Source organism: Candida jiufengensis (genome assembly GCF_024610255.1).
Source record: "Candida jiufengensis strain CBS 10846 chromosome Unknown scaffold2, whole genome shotgun sequence".
NCBI lineage: Eukaryota > Fungi > Ascomycota > Pichiomycetes > Serinales > Debaryomycetaceae > Lodderomyces > Lodderomyces jiufengensis.
The window spans coordinates 755700-774489 of NW_026261561.1; the positions used below are offsets into that span (position 1 = coordinate 755700).

The 18790-nt window shown below is 26.0% G+C and overlaps 8 protein-coding genes across 8 annotated transcripts; 5 read left to right on the plus strand and 3 right to left on the minus strand. All coding sequences in view use genetic code 12, as the record gives it.

The window, feature by feature from the left end:
• Positions 1-1389: 1389 nt before the first annotated feature.
• On the plus strand, positions 1390-3498 carry KGF54_003388 (uncharacterized protein; the record flags this gene model as incomplete). Its single annotated transcript, XM_051763970.1, has 1 exon — positions 1390-3498. The coding sequence occupies one exon, from the start codon at positions 1390-1392 to the stop codon at positions 3496-3498; it is 2109 nt and encodes a 702-aa protein (XP_051619448.1).
• Positions 3499-3737: 239 nt separating this feature from the next.
• MSH3 (mismatch repair protein) lies at positions 3738-6836 on the plus strand (the record flags this gene model as incomplete). Its single annotated transcript, XM_051763971.1, has 1 exon — positions 3738-6836. The coding sequence occupies one exon, from the start codon at positions 3738-3740 to the stop codon at positions 6834-6836; it is 3099 nt and encodes a 1032-aa protein (XP_051619449.1).
• A 36-nt stretch (positions 6837-6872) lies between these two features.
• On the minus strand, positions 6873-8384 carry KGF54_003390 (uncharacterized protein; the record flags this gene model as incomplete). Its single annotated transcript, XM_051763973.1, has 1 exon — positions 6873-8384. One exon carries the CDS (start codon positions 8382-8384, stop codon positions 6873-6875), a length of 1512 nt encoding a protein of 503 aa, XP_051619450.1.
• A 448-nt stretch (positions 8385-8832) lies between these two features.
• On the minus strand, positions 8833-9264 carry KGF54_003391 (uncharacterized protein; the record flags this gene model as incomplete). Its single annotated transcript, XM_051763974.1, has 1 exon — positions 8833-9264. One exon carries the CDS (start codon positions 9262-9264, stop codon positions 8833-8835), a length of 432 nt encoding a protein of 143 aa, XP_051619451.1.
• A 388-nt stretch (positions 9265-9652) lies between these two features.
• KGF54_003392 (uncharacterized protein) lies at positions 9653-11131 on the plus strand (the record flags this gene model as incomplete). Its single annotated transcript, XM_051763975.1, has 1 exon — positions 9653-11131. One exon carries the CDS (start codon positions 9653-9655, stop codon positions 11129-11131), a length of 1479 nt encoding a protein of 492 aa, XP_051619452.1.
• Positions 11132-12937: 1806 nt separating this feature from the next.
• GCN4 (amino acid starvation-responsive transcription factor) lies at positions 12938-13924 on the plus strand (the record flags this gene model as incomplete). The annotated part of the gene is made up of 1 exon (XM_051763976.1): positions 12938-13924. One exon carries the CDS (start codon positions 12938-12940, stop codon positions 13922-13924), a length of 987 nt encoding a protein of 328 aa, XP_051619453.1.
• Positions 13925-14237: 313 nt separating this feature from the next.
• Positions 14238-16859, plus strand: KGF54_003394 (M1 family metallopeptidase; the record flags this gene model as incomplete). The annotated part of the gene is made up of 1 exon (XM_051763977.1): positions 14238-16859. One exon carries the CDS (start codon positions 14238-14240, stop codon positions 16857-16859), a length of 2622 nt encoding a protein of 873 aa, XP_051619454.1.
• Positions 16860-16964: 105 nt separating this feature from the next.
• ASN1 (asparagine synthase (glutamine-hydrolyzing) 2) lies at positions 16965-18689 on the minus strand (the record flags this gene model as incomplete). Its single annotated transcript, XM_051763978.1, has 1 exon — positions 16965-18689. One exon carries the CDS (start codon positions 18687-18689, stop codon positions 16965-16967), a length of 1725 nt encoding a protein of 574 aa, XP_051619455.1.
• Between the last annotated feature and the right edge of the window lie 101 nt (positions 18690-18790).

Genomic DNA, 18790 nt, shown 5'->3' on the forward strand with positions numbered 1-18790 from the left:
GTCCATGTAACAACAGGTTGTAAACACATAAACAAATTTTAGACAGAAATTTTAATATTTTATAGCCAAGAAAAGGGCTTAAGGTCCGTGTTTACATTTTCATAAATTACCCAAGTGTAAGAAATTAGCTCAAGTAGCAACAAAATTCTCAAGTTCTTACAAATGTACAATCTTATCTGGTACAATTTTTACATCAAAATAACTCAAACTTGTTACGCATATACATCGCAAGTATTGTACGTACATAATGTACATAAAGTGTAAATCTTTAATTCAACTAAAATTGTAATCAAGAAAAGATACTATTATATTTAGAAAAAGAATAATAAAGAATGTATTAGATCTAATTAAAAAAGAAATTAAGGGAACTTTAAGTAAGAAATTTGAATTATTAAACTATCAAAATATGAAATATACTCAAAACCTTATGATGATAATAAGAAGATTAAATATTGAAATTTGGAATACAAGATGGAATTATTTTATTCCATTTAATCTTCTTGTAATCTTTTAATTTTTATATTTCAAGGCGAATAGCAAAAATAAATTTATTATTATATTTATTTTATTCAAAATAAAAATTAAATTTACGGACAAATTTTATTTCCCCCTCAAAAAGTACGAGTTATTCCTTTATACAATTAAAAAGTTTAAGTTTAAATTGTTATGAACAATATTTAAGAATAAAGTATTTTAAGAAATATGAGAATTTCATCTTAATTATAACAAGTTTATATTATATATAATTGGTCTCTATTATTGTATATAAATAATAATAAAGATTAACTTCAAATATAAGATTAAAATAATAGAATTTAACGGAAGTATGAAATTTTTATTATTATTATTGTAACTATTTCTTAGAAGATGAAATTTTCTATTCCCTTTAATTAAATAATTTATTATGTGCAGAAATTTTTTATTTTTATTTTTATTTTTAATTTTTTTTAATTTAAATTTCAAATAAAGGTAACATAGTACAACTATATGGTAGTAAAGAATATATACATAATTGGATTAATTTGATATTATTTACAGTTTCATCTATTTTATTGGATCAGTCTTGAATCATATTATTCTCAATTATCAATTAAAACAAATTTATTTAAAGTATATTTTCAATCCATTTATAGTAAGAAAAACAAAAAACACGTCTATAATCTTAAGATCGCAATATAATAATAAAAAATAAAAATAAAAAATAATTTCTTTGTGACATTTTATAATATTTCAATTTTTATATTTTATTATAATTATTATAATTATATTATCAACATTTATATTTTATTTTATTTTATTTTATTTACAACCATCAATTGATTAAATTACTTCATCTTATTTAACTTTGAACTTCATGTTTCAATTTATTAATACATCAATAATGTTATAATGTTAGATCCTTCAAATCGTTTAAGAAATGCTATAATAGAAGGTAATTTACCAATTATAAAAAGAATATTATCCAGATTTCCCGATTTATGGTTAAATATTGATTCTTCAAATAAAGGTTGGTCAAATTTACATTATAGTTCTTATTATGGTCATTATTTAATTTGTTATAATCTTATTATATTTATAAATAAGACATTGGGGAATTTACAAAATGATTATACTACTTTAGATTTATTAACTTTTGATAATATAACTGTTTTACATTTATGTATTGAAAATCATCATTTACAAACTTTACATTATTTATTACAAGAATTTCCTGGTAAATTATGGTTAAATTATAAAGGTGGAGAATTGGAACAAACTCCTTTACAATATTCATGTATTTATAATTTTAAACAAGGTTGTAAATTATTATTAGAATTTGGGTCTAATTATTTAATTCAAGATAAATTAGGGAATACTTGTTTACATTATTGTTTTCAATTTGGTAATTTAGATTGTTTAAAAGAAATTATAAATCATATTTTAATAAATTCAATAAATAAAGAATTAGCTAAACAAACTATTGAAAATTTTGAAAATTTAAAAAATTTACAAGATTGGACTGCAAAAGATTATTCATCAAGTTTTAAATTAATTCAAGAATATGAAGAAATGAAAAATAATTTAATAAATAATTTCGATTTTGAAAGATCATCCACAACAACAATAACCAACAATCACCAACATCATGAATTTAATTCAGTTGAATCAACAACCACCACAGATAATAAATTACCACCAATGCTACGATTAAATACTGAAAATCATTCACAAATGTCTTTGGATTTAGATGGTGAAAATAAAGTTTTATCAAGTCCAATAGTATCAATGTCATTACAATGTCAAGAAGAATATAAGAGATTAAATGGTAATCGTAAACATTCACTGTCTTTACCATTGGAAAATGCTTCATCACAAATAACCCCGTTAACAACTACAACAGCAAGACAAAGATCTAATACTACTTACAATAATCACCAACAACAACACCAACATAAACAGCCAATTGCATTAAATTTAACTACAACATCATCTTCAACAAATACAAAACCTTCAACTCCAAGTCTTTCAGGTTGTTCATCAATTCATAATCAATTTATGGTTGGACCATTAACTCCAATAACTACTCAACCGATGATCAATAAAACACCTTCTTTAAAATCAGTAACTATATCCCCTTCAATTCGTAGTTTATCAAATCAACAACAACAACAACAACAGCCACCATCTTCATCATCATCAAACGGGTACTATAGCCATCATCTCCACCACCGTAATGAAGAATTAAACAACCATCAAGAAGCTATTGAACCAAATTCTCCACAATCTATATTATCAAATGATACAAATACTTCTCCCATATCAAATAATAGAATTATAACAAGAAGGAAAAGTTCATTTTCAAATCAACTACCATCAATAAATTCCGAAAAAGTATTTTGGCCAATTGTAGATGATTCAGAACAACAACAACCATCACCACAATTAAAATCATCAATGAGAATTCAAGATTTACAAAGAACAAGACAAAATTCATCTGCTTCTATTGCTGCAAGAGTTGCTTTTAATTCAAGTAGAACTTCTTTAAATCATTTAGATACTAGCCCTACTAAACAAAGATCTCATAGTTATAATAGTAATCATTCAAACAATAGTAATCACCAATATAATCAAAACCCTCCAATAGCTACTACTTCATCAAGTGGAAGTTTTTCAAGCTCGAATAGCTCAAATTCTCAACATTTGATCCACAACAACAACAATAACAATAACAGTCAAAACAATAGTAGTTCAAGTTACACTACGATAAACTATCACAATAATAACTACAACAACAACAACAATTACAACAACCCCCAAAATGAAATGATATTGAAGAAATCAAATTCGTCAGGCACGTTACCTTCTATATCATCTTCATCATCATTCAAACACAGTAATTCACCAACAATACAAACTACTTCCCAACAAAACAATCAATCTTTATTTATTAATCAAAATTCAAGTTTAAATTCATTAAGTAATAATATTAATAAAGTTAGTTTTAGTAGAGTTAGATAATTTATTTCAACATCCAGAGACTACAACTTTAATAATGACGCTTATTTTGGAATATTTGGATGGGCTTTTTTTTTCTTCACTTTTTAGTGTATAGGTATTTATATAGACTTTTTATTTAACAAATTCGTTGCATTTTACAAAAAATAATTCTGAAACATTTAGAAAACGCGCCTACGTTAAATAATTAAATTTTGATCTGGTATTACAACTTTACCTGAATCAAACTTCACGTACATTAAATGACGCCTAAGAAGAAACAAAGTTCAATAAGTCATTTCTTCACACCTCAAAAACCAAAATCACCTACTCAACAACAACCTCCTAAAGTTTCGCCAGAAAATTCTACAAATAATGGGATTGAAAAATTCAAATTTATAAATTTAAAATCATCTAACACTTTAAATACACCTGAATCAGAGGTAGAAAATAATGTAGAAGAAGTATCAAAACCAATATATCAACCAACCGCTCAGCCAATAGAACCAGAACAAATCACAACGCCACCGAAAGAACCACCGACTAATACATCAACATCAATGGATCATTTTCAATTCACCAACTCAAAAGAAGATCAAATAATACCTCAAAAAAGAACCACTGAGTACACATACACGTCACGTAAAGTAGCCAAACCTACCCCCAAAAAGAAACTAACACCACTAGAAAATCAAATCCTAGAAATAACATCACAACATCCTGACAAAATATTATTAATTCAAGTTGGTTATAAGTATAAAATATTTGGAGAAAAATCAGCACAACATGTTTCAAGAGTATTAAATATAATGTATATTGAAAATAAAGAAGATTTACGGTTCTCATATTGTTCATTCCCTGATAATAGATTACATATCAATTTACAAAGAATACTAAACAGTAATGTAAAAGTTGGAATTGTTAAACAAATGGAATCTGCTATTATAAAAGAAATTGATAAAGTTGGAAAATCAGGAGATTTAATGAAAAGAGAAGTTACTGGAGTATATACAAAAGGTACATATATGAGTGATGAATTTATTGGTTCAAATTTAATACCTAATTCTATTGAAGAAGAAAATCCAAATTATATTATATGTATTAATGAAATTAATGAAAAAGATTTTGCGGTGGTTGCAGTACAACCATTAACTGGAGAAATCATTTATGATGAATTTCATGATTTAATTAATAGAGATGAATTAGAAACTAGATTATTATATTTAAGACCTAGTGAAGTTATTGTTTTAAATAATGATTCAAAAATTAATTCAAGTACTTTAAAATGTTTAAAGCTTATAAATCATGATTTAAAAATAGAACATAAATCTAAATCTCAAAATATGAAGAAATTAAATACATACTTAAATGATGAAATGTTGAATTATTACATTACACATTACTCATTATCAATTCAAGAATGTATATTACATTTAATTGAATACTTATCAGAATTTAAATTAAACAATATATTCACAATTCCTCAAAATATTTCAACTTTCAAAGATTCAAGAAAATATATGATTTTACCAGCAAACACATTAACAGCATTAGAAATATTTGTAAACACAACTGAACCCAATTCAAATAGAGGTACGTTATGTTGGTTATTAAATCATACCAAGACAAGATTTGGTAATAGATTATTGAATAAATGGATCTCAAGACCATTAATAGATAAAGAACAAATTCAACAAAGATTAAATTCAGTAGAAGAATTATGTAAGTTTAATCATATTATAGATTCATTATCACAACAACTTGTCAAAATAGGTAAGAACTTAGACCTAGAAGAATTACTCATCAAGATTCATTATTCAGCGACTACCCATTCAACAAGAATTAATAGAAAACAAATATTTTTAATGTTACAAAGTTTTAATGATGTTTTAAAATTAGTTAAACTGTTTGAAAAAACAATCACTGATTCAAATTTTGAAATTAAATCTAATATCTTAAGAGAAATGTTAAAGGACTTGTTAAAATTATCCAAAACTGATGTTATATACAATTTGATAAGTATGATTAATCCATCATACCTATTGAATGAATCAAAAGATCCTTTTGTTCAAAAGACTACTTTTTTCAATTTAAATAGTAATGGAGAAGGATTCGAAGATATTAAAAAGGAATTTGAAAACTTAAAAAACATTGAATCCGAATTTGAAAAAGAATTAACCAAAATCAGAGTATTATTACAAAGACCACAATTGCAATATGTAACAGCTCAAAGAGAACCATATCTTATAGAAATTAGAAATGGTCCATTAGTTTCAAATTTATCTTCGGATTTTATAAAAATTAATTCAACAAAAACAGTAAGTAGATTTAGAAATAAGCAAATTATTCAGTTAATTAAATTAAAATCATATCATGAAGAAATGTTAATTCAAAAATGTGATTTATCTTTTTTACAATTTTGTCAAATTTTAGATTGTCAATATTCATTTTTATCTATTATAGTTAAACATTTATCTACATTAGATTGTTTATTATCATTAAGTTATTATTCCAATAATAATCTCAAGACTAAACCCGATTTAGTTGATGATTTAATAATAGATGTAAAACAAGCAAGACATCCAATTATAGAACAATTGAAAAACGATTCAAGTTATGTATCTAATGATATTAATATTTCATATGATACAAATCGAGCATTAATTATAACAGGTCCAAATATGGGTGGTAAATCAAGTTATGTCAAAACAATAGCATTATTTACAATAATGTGTCAAATTGGTTGTTATTTACCTTGTTCTATTGCTAAAATGGGGATATTTGATTCTATTTTCATACGTATGGGAGCTTCTGATAATATCCTAAAGGGAAAATCAACATTTATGATTGAAATGTCAGAATGTAGTCAAATTATTAATAGATTAACTAATAGATCATTAGTTATATTAGATGAAATTGGTAGAGGTACAGGCACAACTGATGGAATAAGTTTAGCATTTGCTATATTAAAATATTTAATTGAAATTGATTATAAACCTTTAATCTTGTTTATTACTCATTATCCAAGTTTACATACAATTGAAGATGAATATCCAGGAGAAGTTATAAATTATCATATGGGATTTGAAGAAATTCAAACCCCAAATCAAAATTTTCCTGAAATTATTTTTTTATATAATTTAGTTAGAGGTGTTATTAATAATTCTTATGGATTAAATGTTGCTAAATTGGCAGGTATACCTAATGATGTAATTTCAAATGCTTTTAAAATATCTGAAGAGTTGAAAAAACAAATTGAAGTTAGTACTGATGATAAAAATTATAATTTTCTAAAGGGTGTTAAAAATTTATTATCTGGTGAAATTAATGAAGAATCTATTAATAATCTACTTAATATCTAGAAACCAATATATAATCTAAATTTTGCATCTATCTATCTATAATTTAAAAAACTCAATAATTCTTTGATTGAATAATGTAGGATTATCTAAATAAATATGATGACCAGCATTTTCCAATATTTCAAATTTTGTAATGGATTTTGAATTCTTATTCTTGATTTTTTCAAAAATATATTCACCACCTTTATAATTCATCCAATCTTTATCTCCATAAATCCAATAATTATCTATATTATGATCCACCAAGAAATCAACTAATCCTCGATCACATAATGGTAATTTTGCTAATATTTCTGAAGTTATAAATTTTGTAATTGCTAATTCACCTGATTGTTGATACTGATTAAAAATTGAATATGAATAATTATGTAATTTTAATATTAATTCTATTATTTCATTTTTGTCTGTGGATGTAGTTTGGAAATTTTTAAATCTTTGAAATGACCAATATGATAAAATTTTGGAATATAATGGACCTGTTTTTTGTAAAATTTGGAAAGGTGAATAATTATTCTCCCATATTGTTTTCAATATAACATTTTTGGGGAATTTTGGTGCTCCTAACTTTTCCCATAACGTGGTAAATTCTTCATTTATAATTATTTCTTCACCATTAGCTTCATGATCTTCAAATTTTAATTCGTTAAGAGCATTACTTGAAAAATGTAAGTTAATGTCGTATCTTGAATCATTTATTAAACTTGTTGGATTTGATTCAGTACCCATTGGACTTACTATAATGATTTGATCAACTAAATTTTCACGGTTTGATTGGAGATTGTATTTCATCAAGTAACAACAAGATAAATATGCACCCATTGAATGACCTATTAATTTGAATTTAGTAATGTTACGTTTTATCCTCCAATTTTCAATCTTATCAATGAACCAATTTTCAATATCTAATATTTGTTGTATTTTAGCTTTCTTTGTCGGTGGATCAACTAAAAATTCAATAGGAAATTTTGGTCTTGAAGAGTTCCCAAATCCTGGTAAATCAATTAGATGTAATTTCACTCCTGGTATTTTCACTAATGGTTCTATATTTTTCAAAAAAAATCCTAAAGCTGCCATATACCCATGTATTATCACTATATGAATTTCTTTAGTGGTTTCTTCATTATTACTTAGATAAAATTCATGTATAAATGTTCCATCATCTAATTCAACATCTATTAATTCTCCAGATACTTTATGCTTTATCTTTTCTAAATCTTCTGTTTCTGTAGTTGACGACTCATCAGAATTGGTCCCTTCTGTTATTTTTTCAACTGGGTTCTTAATATATATTTCTTCAGGTAATATAGCTCTAAACAATTCATATTCAATAATTCGATTATTCAATTTCGCTTTTTCATATTTATCAATTTGTAAATTTTGAGTAGAATCATAAATCAAAGGAGAAGGACAAGACCACCAATCTTTTAATGATTTTAAGAAAGATATTGAATTTATTGATTTTTCTGATTTTATTATGTCTTGATCTTGGGTGGTCGTAGAGTTGGGATTACCCATTGTTTGAATTGAGTCTCTTATTAATGATGCCATTTGTAATTTGATGTGAGTAGTTATCTATATACTTTAGTTGTTGAATATTTAATCTAGGTTTATAGTAGTAACATAATTCTTCGGTTATTTAAAGTTGGTGGAATGTTAAAAGTAATTCTTATCTTTTTTTCCTTATCTGTTAAATAATATTTTATTACTTTACAAACAAAAATAGGTAGTAATACCATAACCATTATATTGACTGCTTTCTGTTCAGACGTAGTGTAGTGATGGATCGCTAGATTCACCAAGCTTTACCTATTTCTACAATAATCTCTACTTTCCTCAGATCGTTTAAAATTATTAAAACATTTATTTAAATTAAAACACTTATTATTATCTACTTTGAAAAACTAAACAAATAATACCCAACTAATTAACCATTAAAGAATTATAAATACTTTGTAACCCACCTTACTCTAGCTCTTCATTTGCCAATTTTTATCCTTTAACGTTGAGTTTTATTATCATATTCTGAATACTCAGGAGGTGCTTGACCAACTCTACCATTACTACTACCTTCATTAACAGCACCATAATTAATTTGTGGTGCACCGTTTGGTTCATTTCTAATACTTCTTTCTTCACCTTCACAATGGTGATGATGATGATGACAATGAGCTTGTTGATGTTGAGTTTGATTTTCTAAATCGTTTCTATAAACATAATATATTTTATTATTTTCATCGTATTGTAAATGTGGTGGATATTTTGCTATAATATACCAACTATGAATCAATCCAGGGAAAAAACCAAGCATACATAATAAAATATTTATTAAAGAATCAGTTGAACATACACCTCTTCTTATCCATACTGGTAATGGAGGGAAAAATATTGATAATACTATTAAACAAAGGTCTGAAAGACATAAACACATTATTGCTTGTATTTGCTTGTTTTTGAAACTATATTGCTTGTATTTGCTTGTTTTTGAAACTATATAAAAAAACGAAAGGATAGTGGTTGTTAACTATTGTTTATCAAAATTTTATTGCCTTTGTTTAAAAGTTAGAGTTATATTAAGTGGTTCGGCTTAAAAAAAAAAATTTATAAGAATGTGTGACGCATACATTCTAGTGGTGTCGTAATTTTATTTTTTATGTCATACAAACTAAATTTAAAACAATTCGTGTGTGCAGGTCAATTAAGATATATAATAATATTTATTATTAGCTCAAGTTGTAATCAATTGATTTTGCCATCAATATTTATCAAAAACTCAGAACGTTGTCACTCCTTTAAACAATTAACGTAAACATAAACAAATGGCCACAGTATCATTGAATATAACTTATTTAACGACTTCAAAAAAATTTACTGCAAGCAAATCACAAACTATTTCACAATTGGTTTCACAATGTTTAACTGGTTTTAAAATTGACTCAACTACATACACTGGAGATTTATATCACAATGATAAAATTTTAGATAGTTCAACTCCAATTAGATTAACCAATCTTATCAATAACTCCAAATTGACTTTAAAATTGAAAAAAATTGACATAAACAAAGAAATTAATGTTAAATTCACAAGTTCAAAAGGTACCTCAATAAGTAAATTTAATGCAACAACCACCCTAAAACAATTAGTAGAATCATTCAAATATCCCATTAAAAACACTCAATTAAGAATTTTAAATTTAACAATAGATTTTATCAACTATGAAAAAACAACATTGGGATCAATTGTAGGTAATGCAAATAGTGTAGTTATAAGAATTGAAGAAATTAAATCCAAAACTCAAATAGCTGAATTAAATAAAAAACAAGAAGAAGCTAATCAATTATATATACAACAAGAATTAGCGCGCAAAAAATTGGAAGAAGAAAAATTAGCTAAAGAAAGGAAAGAACAAGAACATAGAGAAGAATATGCACAAACTCATGATGAATTGAAAAAAACTACTACAAATGAAGAAAATGAAGATGTTGAAATGACAGATGTTGAACAACCACCAACTTCACAAGACAACCCAAATTTAATTGTTTCAGATATACCATCAAAACAAAATAATACAGAATCTGCAGAATTGATAGAATCATCATCATCATACGTATACAAAGAAGAAGAATTTCAAGAAACTCCACAATTATACATTCCATCATCAACTTCAAACAACTCAAACCAACAACAATATCAAAATCCAGATGAAGATTATAACATGACTGTAAATCAAGCAAAAACTTATCAAAATGTAATTAGAGCTTCAGCAAAAAGAACTAAACCAAAAGATTCCAAACTACCTACTAAATACTTAATTAGAATTAAATTCCCCGATGGATCCATTTTACAATTAAATTTTTTAGAAAATATAAATTCATTGAAATTCGGTCAATTTATAAAAAGAATAGATGATTTATTATTACCTCAATTTTTAAATAATTATAATTTAAAATTAGGTTATCCACCATTCACAAAATTAACACAATCATTTACCACTAACAATGAGTTACTCATAAATTTAAAAGAATTTCAAAATGAACAAATTATTTTAATTTGGGAAAATTCATTAGCTTCAAAAGGTCCATTTTTAAATAATACTTCTCAAGATTTAATTATAAAAGCTAAAGATGAATTACCTGAAAGAAAATTGGAAAAGAATAGATCATTATTACCTGATGATAATCATCATAAATCAAAGCTGTTTTTCGGCAAGTCAAAATCAAGTGCAAATGATAATGATGGTGACGAAGATAAAAAGAAATCAAAATTATCAAAATGGTTAAAGATCAGTAAAAAATAGAGCATTTGGGTTTATTTTTGTATAATCTAGAATTATATATATCAAATATATGCATGATGATTAAAAATATTTGTAAAATGATAATAATGAGGAATATTATACAATCATAAAGAAGCCTTCAAGTAGATATATACAATAATTTGAAATTTTTGTCAACTTTATTAGCAAATTCGTGTAGCTTTCTACCAAACAAGATTATATGAGAAGAATATTTTACAAATAATCGGACAATGTTAGATTTGGGAACTTTACTAGAATAATTATAATTTGTTTTGAAATCTTTCATGGATAATTAGAATCCTATCTAATCTTATTACACTTACTTGAATATAGATATTCTGCTCACGTGCATTGTCACGTGCTTTTACAAGCTTTTCCTCACATTTTCGTCTTGATTGAAAGTATCCTAGTGACAAATACTTAATTAACTCTTACTAAGTAATTTTTCAAGAATTATTGTAAGATATACGTTTACTGATCAACTAAAGTTCAGGAATTTAGACTGTTGCTTAGCATTTACTGGTATTTATTGTAATTGTCAATTAATCACTGTACTTTCTTATTGCTACCATGAGTTTAAGTAATACTTAGATTACGAAAATTTTTAGATCAATCGATTTGAGCCCTAGATCTTTAATAATAATATTAGCTCTCGAGATTTCAGTGAAATAAATATTACGGAAGCGTTGTACTTTTCCGATCCATGTTCAATTGTGCCGTACTAATAAGTTACCTTCTTAAATCCTAATTTTCCTCTTATCAGTCCGTCTCCGTCAGCGGTTTAAAAATTTACGGAATCTCAGACCCTACACAATAAAAAATATGAAATTTAGATACAAGATTACAAAAAATAATTTAAAAGCCCTACAGGAACAGGTAGAAAATGTATGAAAATGCTGTCCTCTTTTATAACTCAATTGACAGGTTGTCAAGTACTTATACTAAGCTCAGGAACATTCTCGAAAGTAAATTTGATTTAAAGTTGGATTATCAATTAATAATTTGGTTTGTTTATCTCCTTATATTTATTTTATCGATCTCTATTGTTTGAAAAATTATGAGTCAGAGATTACTTTTCAATATTTAAGCAAATTTTTTACTCCAATTTATTTTCATTATGTGACTGTTTGGTAGCATTTGTTATTGATTATTATTATATTATAATTATACAATACAATAGAAAAAATATACGAAAAAGTTGTTATATACAGTACATTTGTAATACAAATAAATAAGAGAAAAATTTTTCAATATTTTCATATTTTAATATTTAACCAAACTGATTCCCACTTTCTAAATTTGAATTTTTTTTTGAAAATTTTTTTTTCTTTTCTTTTTTTTCAAATCAATTATCAACATTATAAAAACAACAATCAATTAATTAAATAACTACTATTATTACTTTACTTTAATTTATTTTTCCCCAATTATTACTTTATTAGCTTACAATTTTACAATGTGTGCTTAAATTTATTTGTTGTTTTTTACAATTATTAAAACTTATTTATTATTATTATATATAAATAAAAAGAGATCAATTAATCATAAAATTACTTTGTTGATTATAAAACTTATTATACCTTATTAAAAATGTTGAAATAGAATTCCCTAATTTACTGTCCCATTATGGTGATTATACTACTACTACTACAAGAGTTTATATAAATTTTATTATTATTATATCATAAACTATAGATTATTTACTGATACTGCTACTGCTATTATACTGCTATACTGCTTATTATTACTACAAATTTTTAATTTAAATTATTAGATAATATTACTACTATTACTATTACTACAAAAATGTCTACTACTACTGCTACTGCTACTACTACAATTAATAGATTTCCAAAAGATTCACTCCCAATTGAATCTAAAGAAATTGTTAATAACAAAATGATTAATAAATCTAACAATAATCTTAAAAGTGAAGAAGGTTTTGCATCACCTTTTCAAATCCATTCAAGTGTTTTGGATTCCGTCTTTAGTTCAAATTTAGATGGAAAAGATGTAATGATTGATCATACTCCTATGTTTGATGAATTAGATTTTATTGTTGATGGTGCTAAAGTTAATTCTAAAGATGATTGGGTTGCATTATTTGATGAGGATGTTTTCAATTCAGTAGGTGAAAATTGTGAAGAAACTACTGATATTGTTAATGAATTTGATGAACCAATTTTATCTTTAGATTCAAGTGACCAAATTATCAACAATACCACTAACCAAGAAGGTTATTTTAATGATGATGAATCATTAATACCAAGAGATGAAGTTTTAGACGCTTTATTAATTGAACCATCACCAAATGGTTTATCTGATGAAACTATTTCAGCTGCTACTACATCTGCTTCAAGTCCAGAATTGGAATTGGCAAGTACAATTGCTACTAGTGTCACCACTAAAAGATCATTTGAAGATGATGAAATTGATTATCCAAAATCAAAACGTCATCAACAACAACAACAATTATTTACTCCAAACCCTTCATCAACTTTACCAACTCCTCAATTAGATATGAAAAAACCAACTAGTAAAAAAACAAAAGTTGATCATTTAGGTTGTGTTACATATTCAAAAAAACAAAGATCACAATCTTTACAACCAATTGTATTTGATGAAATTGAAGATAGTGCTGCTTTGAAAAGAGCTAAAAATACTGAAGCTGCAAGAAGATCAAGAGCTCGTAAAATGGAAAGAATGACACAATTGGAAACTAAAGTAGAATCATTAATTTATGAAAATGATCGTTTGAAAATGTTATTGGAAGCTAATGGTATTTCATATTAAATTGATGGAAAGGTGAATTGATAGTCTGAATTTTGCTTGAAATTTATATAATTAAATAGAAACTTAAAAATAAAAAAAAATTGTTGTTAAAATAAGTCAATTGTAAGAAATTTAATTCATTTCTGATCTCAAATTTTAATTTATATAATAAAAGTCTATTTATTGTCATGTCGTGAAATAGTATTTTCAGACCACAAATTATTTTTAGTTCTTTTTTTTTTGACAGATCGAGTCCAGATCTAAATTCAGTTTGGAATTATTTTTAGGAATTTTTCAATATTTTGAACAAAATTACCCCAACTTTAGTTGAATCATGTGTGCAACTAAAGAAGGACCGTATTATGAAGCATTACCAACGAATTTAAAACCAATTCATTATGACTTATCAATTTATGATATCAATTTAACGAATGATACTTTTGAAGGTGACGTTTCAATTGAATTAGAAGTTATAGAACCAACTAATGAATTATATTTAAATTATAGAGATATTACTGTTAAAAAGAAAAATATTGAGATCAAGAATGATAAAGAAACAATTGAAATTGAATCAATTGAAGAACATAAATCAAAAGAATATTTTGTTGTAAAATTCAATAAACAAGTTACTCAAGGAAAATTATACGTTAATATCAAATATGACGCAGTAGTACAAACAAATATGGCAGGATTCTATAGATCAAGTTATGATGACAATGGAGTTGAAAAAGTAATGGTAAGTACACAATTTGAAGCAACAGATGCAAGAAGAGCATTTCCTTGTCTTGATGAACCACTTTTGAAATCAACATTCAAAGTTAAAATTACAGGTGATTTAAATTGGACAATAATAAGTAATACACCAGTTGAATCTACAACCACTACCACTGAAGGTCAACAAGTAGTTGAATTTGAAAAAACTCCCGTTATGTCTACTTATTTATTAGCTTGGGCATGTGGAGAATTTGAATATATTGAATCATTTACACTGGAAAAATACAATGGTAAACCATTACCTATTAGAATATACACTACTAGAGGTGGGTACATTGAAGATGCAAAATTAGCATCAGAAATCACTCCCAAAATAGTTGATTATTTTTCAAAAATTTTCGAAATTCAATATCCCCTTCCAAAATTAGATCTTATAGCAGTTCATTCTTTTTCCCATAACGCAATGGAAAATTGGGGTCTTATAACATATAGATCAACTGCATTATTATACAACCCTACAAAATCAGATCCATCATATAAGCAAAAAGTAGCATATGTTGTAGCTCATGAATTAGCACATCAATGGTTTGGTAATTTAGTTACTATGAAATGGTGGGATGAATTATGGCTTAATGAAGGGTTTGCAACTTGGGTGGGTTACGCCGCTGTGGATTATTTATATCCTGAATGGGATATATTTAGTGAATTTGTAAGTACTTCATTAGAACAAGCTTTGGAATTAGATGGATTAAGAAATTCACATCCTATTGAAGTTCCAGTAGTTGATGCATTAGATATTGATCAAGTATTTGATGCTATAAGTTATTTAAAAGGTGCATCTACTATTTTAATGATTTCTAAATATTTAGGTGAAAAAGTGTTTTTAAAAGGTGTTGCTTTATACTTACAAAAGAATAAATATGGAAATGCTACTAGTCATGATTTATGGAGTTCTATTGGTGAAGTTAGTGGGAAACCTATTGATAAATTAATGGAAACTTGGATTAAAAAAGTTGGATTTCCTATTGTTAATGTTGAAAATAATGACCAAGGTTTAGTTTTTAGTCAATCTAGATTTTTGAATGGTGGTGATGTTACTTCTGAAGAAAATGAGGCAGTTTGGTGGATTCCATTAAACACTTTGAGTGGAAATTCAATTGGGATTGATTCATTTGAAGAAAAAAATCACGTGGTTGAAGGTTTTCAATTAGGTGATAAACAATTCAAAATTAATAAAGATACATCAGGAGTATATAGAGTTAATTATTCAGATACGATCTTGGAAAACAATGTTATAGCTCATTTTGAAAATTTTTCAACAAGAGATAAAGTTGGTATTATAGCAGATTTTGCAGCTACCGCATGTTCAGGTAATAATTCAACAGTTAAATTTTTAAAATTTGTTAATCAAATAACACCAAAATTAGGTAATGATTATGTTGTATGGTTAGAATTAGGTAAAACATTGAGTAATTTCGCAACTGTTTTTGCAAATGATGAATCACGTCTTCAAATAATAAAATATTTACAAAATATTTACTCATCAAAAGCTATTGAAATTATTCAAGATATAAATAAGTCCGGTATTGATGATTCAAATTTCTTACAAGTTAAATTTAGAGCTGAAATTTTAACAAGAGCTGGGAAATTAAATATCCCAGAAGTTTACAATTACGCATTAGATTTGTTTAGTAATCAAGAGAAAATCCATCCATCATTGGTATTATTCGTTTATTCAACATTAGCATCTTCACCAGACTTTACACAAGATCAATTCGATACTATAATGAAACAAGTTACAAATCCAACAAATTTAGATTCAAGAGAAATTGCATTAACTGCATTAGGTTCAACAACTAAATCTGAATTTGTTGATAAATTATTAAATTCATTAATTAATCCTGAAATTATCCCACCAATGGATTCTCACTATTTAGGAAAACCATTAAGTATAAACACATCAACAAAATATAAATTCTTGGAATTTTTTTTAAACCATTATGATTCTAAATTTTATAAGATCATGTCTACAAATATGGTTGTGTTGGATAGATTTGTTAAAATCACTTTAAGAAATTATCAAACTGAACAAGAATTCAAACAAATTGAACAATTTTTCGCTAATAGAAATATTCACGGTTTTGAAAGAGCATTAAAACAAGCTTTAGATAATATTAAAATAAATTCTCATTGGTTTGAAAGAGATCATAAAGATGTTGAAGCATATTTATCCTCCAAATAAGAAAATAAATATTTTAAAATATTAATTAGCAGTTTTTTTCTTTGTACATATCAAAAAAAAATACAAAATCTATAAACAGTATAACGTTTTTTATTTTTAATTCTTTTATTCTTGATCAACTTTATGATCATGAGTAGTAGCATATCTACCACTTGGATCAGCATGACAACCCCATTCAGCTTTTGGAATCCATCTCATAACAGTTGAAGCAGCAGCTTTTGAATTATTAAACATTTTATCAAATTTACATCTATACCAATAAGCTTCTTTAGTTTGAGGAATATCATCACCCCATTCTGGTTTTGGATTTTTCATATCTTCATCACTTACTAATTTTTCAGCAGTGTCTTTTAAACAATCAATCCATGAATAACCAACACCATCTGAAAATTGTTCCTTTTGTCTCCATAAGATTTCATCTGGTAAATATGGATTTTCTTTAGTATCAAATGCTTTTCTTAAAATATATTTTTCAATATGATCTTTTGTTATTAATTTGTCCTTTGGATCAATATTCATACAAACTTCTAAGAATTGTTTATCCAAAAATGGAACTCTTGCTTCTAAACCCCATGCCATTGTAGATTTGTTTGCTCTTAAACAATCAGCATAATGTAAGTTTTTAACTCTTTGTACACATTCTTCATGAAAACTATCAGCACTTGGAGCATTAGCAAAATATAAGTATCCACCAAAAATTTCATCTGATCCTTCTCCTGATAATACCATTTTAACACCTTGTGCTTTAATTTTTCTTGATAATAAATACATTGGAGTTGATGCTCTTATAGTTGTAACATCATAAGTTTCTAAATGATAAATAACATCATCTAATGCATCTATACCTTCTTCTAAAGTAAAAGTATGTGAATGATGGATTGTACCAATATATTGTGCAACTTTTTCTGCAGCAATTAAATCGGGAGCTCCTGGTAATCCAATAGCAAAAGAATGTAATTGATTAAAACCTGCAGATGAATGTAATGAACCTGAAACATCAACACCTGATAATTCCTTGTTTGCATCTATTCCCTTATGATGATGGTTTTTTAAATTTTCTTCATTTGCCTTCTGGGTTTCTCTTGCAGCTATTGAAGCAATTAAACTTGAATCTAAACCACCAGATAATAATACCCCATAAGGAACTTCAGCCATTAATCTTTTTCTAACTGCCAATTCCAAAGTTTCTCTTACTTTTGTATAATCAACTGGAGTAGTTGGAATTTTTGATCCATCCCACCATGAAGGTTGAAAATATCTTGTAATTTTATCAGTATTTGAATCATAAATATGACCAGGTGGGAAAGCTTCAATAGAATCACATTCTTCAATTAAACATTTTAATTCTGAACTGAAAAATCTTGTTTCTGGAGATTTTGAAGATTTTCCTAAATATAAAGTCGTTATACCAATTGGATCTCTTGCTGCAACTATTCTATTTTTTTCTTTATCATGTAATACCCAAGCAAACATACCATCTAAATATTTAGGTGCATCAATATCATATTTTTCAAATAATGGTATAATTGGTTCACAATCACTTAAACTTTTAAATTTATAATCTTTAAATTGTTGTCTTAATTGAATATGATTATAAATTTCTCCATTAACTGCTAAAGTATATCTTTCATCTGGTGAAACAATTGGTTGTGCACCCGCATCTAAACCAACAATAGCTAATCTTTCATGACATAATATAGTATCATTATTACATATAATATTACCTGACCAATCTGGACCTCTATGTCTTATTAATTTTGAATATTGTAATGCTTTTGGTTTAAAGTCATCAACATTTTGAACTCTATAACATGCAAATATACCACACATAATTTATTTCTCTAGTCTATTTTTATCTACTAAATTTAAAAACTCCTATAAGTCTTTAAAAATTAAATGAATGAATAATTAGTTTGGTTGTAATATTGAAA